Below are 10,461 nucleotides of genomic sequence, written 5' to 3' on the forward strand. Positions count from 1 at the left end.
TAAGCTCGAAATTAACTCATATATAAGCTCATCTCCAAGCAGATCCCACAGTAGCTTATAAGTTATTGTCAAAAATCTGGCAAATGAGTGTAGCCGGGCTACGTGTGTGCATTGATTAGCTACCAAACTCCTTTGCCAGCTTTTGATATGCTACCATAAGAATTAAGATCTGCTTAGAGATTATGACTAAGCAATAGTTTTAATTAAATGTATTTATTTATTCGAAAAAGTGACAAATATATTAGGTTTAATATGTGACATGTGAATTCAAACTATGTATGCAAGAAAAATGAGTTAATGCGACACACAAGTGTTGCTTTTTTCCCTGTCTTTGTTGTAACGTTAAGTTGGACTTATCAAGGACGTTGATGTAACGTCCTTGGACTTATGAATTTCTGATAGTTGCACCTTTTTTCCCATACACGAATCAACCCCACCCCCCCACCCCCAACCCTTCAGACGAACTGAATGCCAAAGGGTCACTCGAAACAGGACCTCTTTTTCCTTCCCCTATATTATATATAGTTGAATTTAGGTTTCACATATTGAACCCTACGTGTCACTGATAACGTTTCAAGTGTACAAATTACAATGTTACATATCTACACTACACAGTCACGTAATCTCATTGTCAACGACTTTGGCTCTCTGCCGGTTTCTATTCTTGCATCAGTCTAACCTTGATGTCAGACAGTTGCCAAGGCCTACATGTACTAGTACAGTATCAGTCAGAAGCCAACTCCTTGCCAGTGCCTTGACACTGTCCATTTAAGTCAGAAACCCTTCTGTTGTACTTAGTGGAAACTATAACATCGTTACACTTGATACAACTTGGACATGTCCAGGGCCAATATATTCATCCATAGATACATACTATTAATGCATGAGGGTCTGCATGGGGATCTCAACAATGCTCTACATTAAAAGTCAAAACTACCTCCTACGCATTACGCTACTGTCGCTACTAGTACATGAAAGGAAGGCAACTCTAGAAATATTGGTCGCATCGCAGCTCAGTAACGAATCACAATGTAGAAGACGGCTTTCCCTACGGAATTTGTTGTGACGCAACTTTTCCTCTTTCCATCGACAATGTGATCTCAGTTACAGCTCCCAATTGTTGTTGTAGTTCTCATTTTGGTCCCCTTATTGGAAATCTATGGATGTTGATTGCCCCCAGGCAAATAGCAGGTGCTTCTCACTAATAAGAGTATGTACTGCCACTACTGGTATTGGTAGCTGTAAGTTGTATGAGTTAGGATTGTCATGACAGCTATTATAGGGGCTGTCCTGTACAAAATTGGTACCTAGAAGGCCAATGATTTAACCCCGCCCACAGTTTTGAGACTACCACTACTAGTACTAGTATTGTATAATGTAGGATCACAGAAGAAAAAAAGGTGCCAGCAAACCTAGATATGGCAAGCTTTTAAGTTTTAGTTTTAAGAATAGAACAATACAATGAAATTGATCTCAAAGTCTTTCCCAATCCAGACACCCTACAATGCCCACGCCTACAACTAGTACTAGTACATTACTTGCTGCGAACACCATGCCAAGATGGCTCTACTCTGTGAAAAAATCCTGGTGACACGAGAACCCTGGGAACCCAGAGATATTCTTTAGATGTAAACTCCCATGTCTGTATGTTATTAATCACTTTTTTTAAGTGGCTGTTCAAACCAAGATGTCCTCGCAAACATCATAATGTGCATGGGTTAAACCAGAGCTCTCTGGAGGACAGAGAATTGCTTGTTGGGACAGACAAAAATTTTACTCCATCCATCCCCTAAATCATGAAATTGATGGAAATGTGTTTTTCTGTCACTATTTGAACTCACATCATATTTTGCAATTTCTCTTGGCAGTGTTCCATAGATTAAAGAAAAAAATGGAACCCAGAAAGATTTTTCTGTAATCTCTCATGTCTGCAGTTGATTAATGACCAGTTTTAAGCGGCATGTCAGGAATTCCTGATGTTTAGCAGAAGAGATAAACATAACTACAGGTGGAAATCATCAGGTTTGGGTCATCAGTGCAGGGGTGCCACCTAGCACATCATGCTGGTACTGCAATGATAAGAGAGGCTTTGTTGGCATAATAATAAGTACAGTGACTTACAGATGAACCAACAGAAAAGATAACGGTTTAAAACTACAGGTAGAAATCATCAGGTCTGGGTCATCAGTGCAGGGATGCCACCTAGCTTATCATCCTGGTACTGCAATGATTAGGCTTTAAGCGCCGCTTTATAGGTATAACAAAAAATAGGTACTTGGGGATGAACCAACAAAAGAGATAAACAAATGGCAGGTGGAAATCATCAGGTCTGGGTCATTAGTGCAGGGGTGCCACCTAGCTTATCATCATGGTACTGCAATTATGAGAAAGACTTAACTGACAAAAAGTAAAAAGTACACAGTGACTTTGAGATAAACCAACAGAGAAGATACAGGTTGAAATCATCAGGTTTGGGCCATCACTCCATCAGTGTTTCCTCACAGTGCAGGGGTGCCACCTAGCCTATTATCCTGGTACTGCAATGATAATAGAGGCTTTATTGGGCTAATGGCCCAATCAAAAGTACATTGGCCTTTGTATGGTCAGCTGCAAACAGGAACAAAAATAAGTCTTCAAATTCTACTTACTAAACAATAGATATATTTTAGGTAAAGACTATGTTAGAATGTCCACTGCAGTACTGTAGAAAGCCGCTTGGGGGCCCACAATCTAATCATGTCTTTCTTTTGCGATTGTCTACTAGTACAAACCAAATATCATACCAAGGCATAGCCACAACTCCTCGAGTTATCTTGTTCGAAAACACACAAACAAACACACAGATGCGACATGTCCCTGAAAACATAACCTTGTTGGCAAAGGTGAGGATCAGATATTGCCGGCAAAAAAGCCTATAACACAGGTACAGATAATAACATGTATTTTTGTTATTGTTATGCTCCTGTGACAGTTGCGCTGCCCATCATCATACTGAAGTTTGCAGGCCAGCCGTCCCAGCGCGGGTTCTTCTGCGATGACCAGACGATCAGCTACCCGTTTCACGAGAGCACCGTTCCAACATGGATGCTGGTCATATTCGGTGGAGGCATCCCTGTGCTTTGTGTGAGTCGATACTTCCTTTCTTTACTCTATACCGATGCAATGGCCGAGTGGGTAGTGTGTTCGACTTGCATTCGGTAGGTCTTGAGTTTGATCCCCAGCCGAGTCATACCAAAGACTTTAAAAATGGTACATGCTGCTTTCTCTGCTTTGCACTCATCAGCATTCGGGAAAGAGTGGAAATTGAACACACACCACTACCAGTGAACTAGCCCCCTGCTGTAGTGATTGCCCAGCGTTGTTAGGCCCAGGGCTACTGAAACAGAGATGGGCACTGCCCTATGCGCCATCAGGCATGTTAAAAAAGTCATTATTAGATAATCAAACATTTAATTAATCTCCCATTCATTGTCAGTTGTTACATTTCTTTCAATGTTATATTCTTATTACATCATTTCATTCATTTTGCCGTTATGATATTGCATTAGTTATCAATTATTGAACTATTATGATTTATTTCCATTTTGTTAATTGATATAATTCTTTTGGTTACATTATTGTCTAATGTATAATTTTTACACGTCTATTCAATCTTGTGACTTTGGAGGAAGACTTTGTACAAGCCACGAGGCTTTTTTCTTCCCCCTGCACGTACTTTCTTCCTTTAACTTGTTTTATGTTAACTTTTTAAAGATTGTGCAAAATAAATAAAGTCAAAAAAAAAGAAGTCAAAGGCATGGGAAGGACTTTGACTTTTGACTCTGTACTGTTTCAAATTTCTAGTGTCTTGACCTGAGTACCACCTTCCAAAGTGACCGTTGGCTCCTTTTGGTAGTTAGCCAGCAAAAGCATGTAGCCAGTGGCCACTACGAAGGATGGTACTCAGGCTAAGGGGGGCTTGACTTGTGTACACAAGATGTAGACGCCATGGGTTCAGTTCTCGGCATTCCATTTAGACAAAATAAAAATGTGTGTCACAGGAAAGGCACTTTGTATCATGCCCTAGACACAACTGGATGTGATTTTGGAAATGGTCAAACGTTTCAACTAGCATTCACTTAAGTTTTCGTCAGTGCTTGAGTACAGTGCCCACTCTCCTAACCTTACAAGTTACAGCCTCATAAAAGCTATAGAACAATTAAGACCCTCATTTTCTCTGTGTTGCAGATGTTAGTGGGAGAGGCAGTTTTTATCTCCAGATCCACCAAGTCTGAAGGGGAGGAGACCAAGAAGTTTCCCTTCCTTCCGTACTTCGTCCGTGTCTACAAGACTGTCGGGATCTTCTTATTTGGCGTCCTGTCCACTCAGTGTCTAACAGATATCTTTAAGGTATGGATGGTATCGTATAGGTGTAGATCTTGATCAAAGAGGGATCTTTTGTGTTCCATTGTAAAGGAGGCCATTTGCATCAGGACACTCCAGCCATCATTGAAGATTGCTGAAAATGTGAGTTGAAAATGGGAAAAGCTACAACTTGTAGCTTTTCACATTTTCAATTCACTTTTTCAGTTACTTGTACTACAAGTATCTGAAACAAATGCGTTGAATAACGTTTCTTTTTGCATCATTTTTTTTTAGTTCACGATCGGTCGTTTGAGACCCAACTTCCTGTCAGTGTGTGCTCCTGACTACAGCACTTTTAACTGCACAGACGACATGGGGCGATACGTCTACGTCACTGACTATGTCTGTACTGGGGACCCTCAGGAGACTAAAGAATCAAGGTAACAATCAATGGATCAAGCAATCAACTGATGGATGAACTGATCAGCTTATAAATCTGTTGATTGGCCAATAAGTCAATCAACAAGGATATAAGAAAATACAGGGAAAAGTTTTTAATTTATTAATTCGTGGTCATCTGACTCCCTGAAATGGTCTCTAACAGAATTTCGAAGTTTGTCAGACACCCTGAATATGGTTTCCAACCGAAGTTTGTCAGACCCCTTGAAATAGAGTATAACAGGAATTTGTGAGATGTGAAATGGTCTCTAAAAGAAGTTTCTTTGGCTCCATGAAATGGTCTCTAGCAGGAGTTTGTTTGGCTCCCTGAAATGATCCCTAACCAAAGTTTTTCAGATGCCTTGAAATGGTCTCTAATAGAAGTTCTTTGGCTCCCTAAAATAGTCTCTAATAGGAATTCGTCAGATGGTCTGAAATGGTCTCTCACAGAAGTTTGTTTGTTTGACCCTGCAGGTTGTCCTTCGTATCCGGACACGCCTCAATGTCATTCTTCTGCATGGTCTATCTGGTCGTGAGTGTCTTCTTTTATAATCCCATCTTTCATTCACTCTATCAATTTATGCTGCATTTCTTGTATAGTAAAATGTACAACACTTTAAATTATAGAGAATTGCTAAACTTTCTTTCCAACACTAAGATAATGTAGGGACTTACCCCTAAATTTTCGGTCGATCTCTGTCGACCTTGTTCACAGAATGACCCTTTCTGTCTCCAGCATTGACGTCAGGAAGAATTGTCTTAGTGTTGGAAAGAAAGTTTAGCAATTCTCTATAATGTATTCTACCAACACAGATGAACTTTCATGCTACACATGTATGTACGACACTTTGACTTTGAACTTTTAGAAGGCACCAGTAGTTGAGCATAAATAACTTTAACATAAATTTCATGCCAATTAAAAGATTCATCATGAATCATTTCATGTGGTATCCTTATTATATTTCAGCCATACCATATATGGTATGGTGAAATATATTGTATTCGTAATGTTTCTTTCTTTCTTTCTTTCTTTCTTTCTCCTGTCAAATCTTCAAAGCGATTCATCTCCGTCGTTCCGTGACCGAATGACCTGAAATTTGGCACAAGGGTAGAGTGGGTCAATACCGAGGTGCTGTTTTCTCATTTTTTTCATATCTGCCTCTAAAATGATTTTATTGAAGTTTAAAGGTCATGTTTTGACCAAAACGGTATATTGTGGCCCCCTGTTCCCTTGAATTACAATGGAATGACCTTAAATTTGGTGTAGATAGGCATTAGATAGTTGGTAAAATGATCCAAGTAAAATTTTGGGCATAAACTACTTTAAAATGCTTAATTTCAGCGCTTTTCTGAGGGGAAATTGGTTTTCTTTCGGCTTCCTGCCGTGAACTCCAGTGACCCCAGAGCCCACACGTGCCAGGTGTCAGCGGTCTGGGGAGAGCGAGGCAGGTTACTTTATGGACGCCAGCCAATCAGCGACGAGAAAGGCGAATGCTAGTTAATATTTAATTGTAATAGCCTTAATATTCATAAGCGGGGCCTTGCAATCCCGTATATACACAAACAGATGCATATTACAGCCTTACAGTGGCCATATGGTCCCCTTTGCCGGGTTTGAAATTGTAGTTTGCGAGGATTTGGAGTTCAGACAGGGTCATTTGAGCGGTAGCGGACGGTACGCGTGCATTGAACGTTAGTGTCGATGAATTTACCAACATTCCGCATGGCACTATCAATCATTTTTGGCAGATTTGGACAGGGAAAATTGGACGGCTTGCGTTTAGTTTTGATACGTAAGTTTGACAGTGGCGAGAATGCATGTATTTTTCCCCGAACAAATGTAGGTACTTCTAGTGTTGTTGTTGTTCTTTTTTGACGTAAACTTTGTACATTCAAATTGTAAGTAACTTTAAACTGCCAGAGTTTGAGCCCAATAAAACACTCTCAATACCAGAGTATCACCACTGACCTCCGAAAAGAAACCCCCGAACAAAGTAGAAACACCTATCCTCCAGGTCTCGCACGCTACGAGCAGGAAATTATAACACTCAGACAAGATTACGTCCGATGGCTGATTGCATACAAAGTAAAACAATTTAACAGTGGTATGCAGGGGCATATACTTAACAAAGAATTCGAAGGAAAATGAAATATATAGATAAAGCCAAATCAAGTTAACTTGTTCGTCCTGGGATTTTTCAGAAAAGAAATGAAGCGACAGGGTGGTAAAATTCTTGTAAAATTTCGAGACGTCTCCGTTTATGTAATGGCTCATACAAAACAAGAAGAAGATTGAAGTTTTTAGCTTGAAAAAAACAACAACACTCCTACTACACAGTACCTGCACCTGACAATTATTAAAACGTATGCCCTACTTGCTTTAAAAAAAGTTCACTGCAATAATAAATGCACCCACATCACAAGGAGATTATGACGGTACTTAGACCTAGTTATCGAAGTGGAAATTGTTGAATGGCGTCATGTAATTTCATGACGAAAATCTTCTGAATGGAAGATGCGTTTTTTTTTCACTCTCGGAAAAATAGGAGCTGCCGCAATTCTAAAAACCAATCAGTTATGCATAGGCGCTCCTGTGGAAGATTATATTCTTCCATATGGGCCCGGGGCATATTGGGCAAGCTCTGTTTTGACATGGAATCAATTCACAATATTAGTTCTCTTTTGGGGATAACTTACATTAAATATTGCATTTTTGCGCAGGGGTGACTTGGAACAGTCCAATGTTACGTGGGAATGGGTATGGCTGAAATATGCTGTATTTGCACCCAAGCAAATGTCGGCCTTTCTAGTTTTATTCAATTTTTTTGTACACTTCCTAGCTGTATTATTTGTTGTTTATTTGTTTTTGCAAATGCCTCTACAGTTATACCTGCAGGTTTGGATCAAGTGTTGGCTTTCTTGGCCCCTGGATTGTTTGTTTGTTTGTTTGTTTTTTACAATCTCTCCTGCAGTTGTTTACGTTTATTTTTGCAATTTTTCCCCACAGCTATTCCTGCAGGTACAAATCAAGTGGCGGCAGTCATGGCTCCTGGATTGTTTGTTTATTTGTTTGTTTGTTTTTTACAATCTCTCCTGCAGTTGTTTATGTTTGTTTTAACAATCTTTCCCCACAGTTGTACCTGCAGGTACGAATCAAGTGGCGGCAGTCATGGCTCCTGGATTGTTTGTTTATTTGTTTATTTGTTTGTACAGTCTCTCCCACAGTTGTTTATTTGTTTGTTTTTACAATCTTTCCCCACAGTTGTACCTGCAGGTACGGATCAAGTGGCGACAGTCATGGCTGCTGAAGCCCTTCCTACAGGTTTTAGCCGTTATCCTGGCCCAGCTGACGATGCTGTCCCGTATCACCGACAACAAGCACCACTGGAGCGACGTCCTGGCCGGCAGCGCGCTGGGGACCTTCATGGCGATACTGGTGGTGAGTTGTTGGACACAGTTTGGTCACAGTGTAATTCTACTCTGTGCAGGGCTCGAAATTCATTTTTGGGATTAGGTGCACTGGTGCACCCAGCTTACAAAATTGGGTGCACCAAAAAATTTTTGGGTGCACCAGTGACCACTTAAATTTAAGTAGAATGTCAGACAAAAATAATAACAAAACTTAGTTACAACCTATCAAGTTCTTAAACAAGTACCATGACAGACATTTCTATCATCTTTCTAACACTTAGTCAAGAATATGATGTATACTAGTATACTTGATATCTTTACATACATAAACCTAAGAAAATATTTGGGTGCACCCTGTGCACCCGCTGAAAAAATTGGGTGCACAGTTCCAATTTTGGGTGCACCTGGGTGCACATGCACCCAGTATTTCGAGCCCTGCCTGTGTGAAGTATTTTCTGAGATGTAACCTCTGATGATAGCAGGTGTAGTCCAGTGGTTTAAACTCCCTGCCTCTGGAACTAGAAACTGTGAGTTCGATTCTTAGCCTAGCCATGTTACTCACCTTCTCTGGCTGCACTAGTGGTGAGTTCTGTATATGTGTCTGACACATATGTGAATATTCAGATTAGTACATGTAAGTCACTGAATAAGGGACTCTTTTTATGGTTACAATAAAGTATGTTTATTTATATTTTGACCACACACGGACTCTCACTCCTAGCTTAATTAGTTCCGGGCAGGCGGAATGGACCGGGGATTGTTGTTGAACGACTGTCAGAGCTTGCAGATGGAAAACTTTTACACAACGTGTTCTTTTTATTTCTACTGACCTTTTTTATGACCTTCTGTCACCTTCCTCAGGGCAATTCTGATTGTTTCATATCACACTGCAGTTATAGGTGTTGCTGGTTACAGATGTGGTCCCAAACTTATACTCGTACAGTGCTCAATGTATATGATAAAGCATGCAGTTTGTAAGAATTCTGATAGGGGTAGCTCTTGAATAGCAATCTATACAGTACTTGCTTCTCTGCAGTGTAAATAAAGTAACATTTTCCAACAGTTTATCCAGATCTCTGACTGCTTGAAGCTGGGAAAAGTAAGGAAGAACCCTGGTATGGAGGAAGAGGAACTCATTGGTCATGAAAATGATGGTGATGATGTTGACATTGTGTTTAAACAGTAACATTTCATTTCAGGGACTAAGGTGGTAAAACTATGGAAAAATAAACGATTGTTATACTAAAATGATATTTGATTTCAATCTAATACTATCAGAAAGACTATTAGTAATAGTCTGTCTGATTTGTCAAGTTCCAGCCAATCAGCTATCTTTACTAACCCTTTGGTGTCTTAGTGCTGAATCTGGTGTGGGGAACTTCTCTCACTCTCCTCTGATGAGAAACAATGTTTGACTTGCTCCTGCCCGTGTCTTACAGGGTCTGTCAGTCTCCGACCTCTTTCCGAAGACTTGGCGGAAGCTTGACCAATCAGTTGCCCCCAAGGGTACCACGCCCAGACTGGAGGAGGAGGAGGAAGATAAGTTGGAGGCGGTTGCCGTTGACAATGGTGAAAATGGGAAGAGGAACAGCCAGGGCATGACAACCATCATGTAGACTTATTTTGTCTTTTGATTAAGTTTGAAGTTTTTATCCAGCAAAAATGAGATAACAAACAAATGTTAGACTGGACCAGTTCTCTCTCTTGTTTTTTTTTGGTCCAATAAAGTTTTTTTTAGCAAAGATGAACAAACAGATTTTAGACTGAACCTTCAGCTTCATTCATCTTTTTTCTCAGATAAAATTGAAGTTTTTGACCCAAGAACATGTAGAAAAAGGACCTAAGTAAACTAGATTTTTCACTGAAGCCTTGGTCTTTTAAATTTGTGAGCGATTTATGCTGCCCTTGCATCAGAAAATTATGAATTGACAATCAGTGGACTTTTACACAAAGTCTTGTTCCTGTTATGCTGCGTTTACATTTGCAACAGTGCCCATAGGGGCTGTAACCTTGGCTGGGCTTTGAAGTCACAAATGTTGGACTGCAAAATACCATGTATTAATGACTAGGTCTCATTGTCTATTTGTTAGCGGGTCCCCAGTTGATCTTAACGACGATTTAAAAAATCCAGGGTCCTGGCGGTGCCCCTGATATATCTTTGGGGTGTCCAATGGGGTTAAGTTTGGATCATACCCCAAAGTGCAAAAAACAGTCAGTAATGTGCCTGGCAGGGCCCCTTTATCCAATTGTCACTGTAGCATTATTGAG

General features: G+C 40.2%; 1 protein-coding gene across 3 annotated transcripts in view; it reads left to right on the plus strand.

Moving 5' to 3' along the window:
- LOC118424673 (phospholipid phosphatase 1-like) overlaps positions 1-9,885 on the plus strand; it is an 11,380-nt gene extending 1,495 nt beyond the window's left edge. Inside the window, exons 2-7 of one of the 3 annotated variants that reach the window (XR_004832229.1) lie at positions 2,972-3,123; positions 4,228-4,389; positions 4,639-4,784; positions 5,257-5,314; positions 7,917-8,221; positions 9,633-9,799. Coding sequence is in view for 1 of the 3 variants with exons in the window: in XM_035833331.1 (XP_035689224.1) it covers positions 2,972-3,123; positions 4,228-4,389; positions 4,639-4,784; positions 5,257-5,314; positions 8,045-8,221; positions 9,633-9,809 (872 nt within the window). In the remaining 2 variants the exon portion in view is untranslated. Of the gene's footprint in view, positions 1-2,971; positions 3,124-4,227; positions 4,390-4,638; positions 4,785-5,256; positions 5,315-7,916; positions 8,222-9,256; positions 9,348-9,632 lie in introns of those variants that run through there. The other 2 variants (XR_004832230.1, XM_035833331.1) reach the window with 2 other exon arrangements.
- Positions 9,886-10,461: the final 576 nt, after the last annotated feature.

This window comes from Branchiostoma floridae, chromosome 10, assembly GCF_000003815.2.
Source record: "Branchiostoma floridae strain S238N-H82 chromosome 10, Bfl_VNyyK, whole genome shotgun sequence".
Classification (NCBI taxonomy): Eukaryota; Metazoa; Chordata; class Leptocardii; order Amphioxiformes; family Branchiostomatidae; genus Branchiostoma; species Branchiostoma floridae.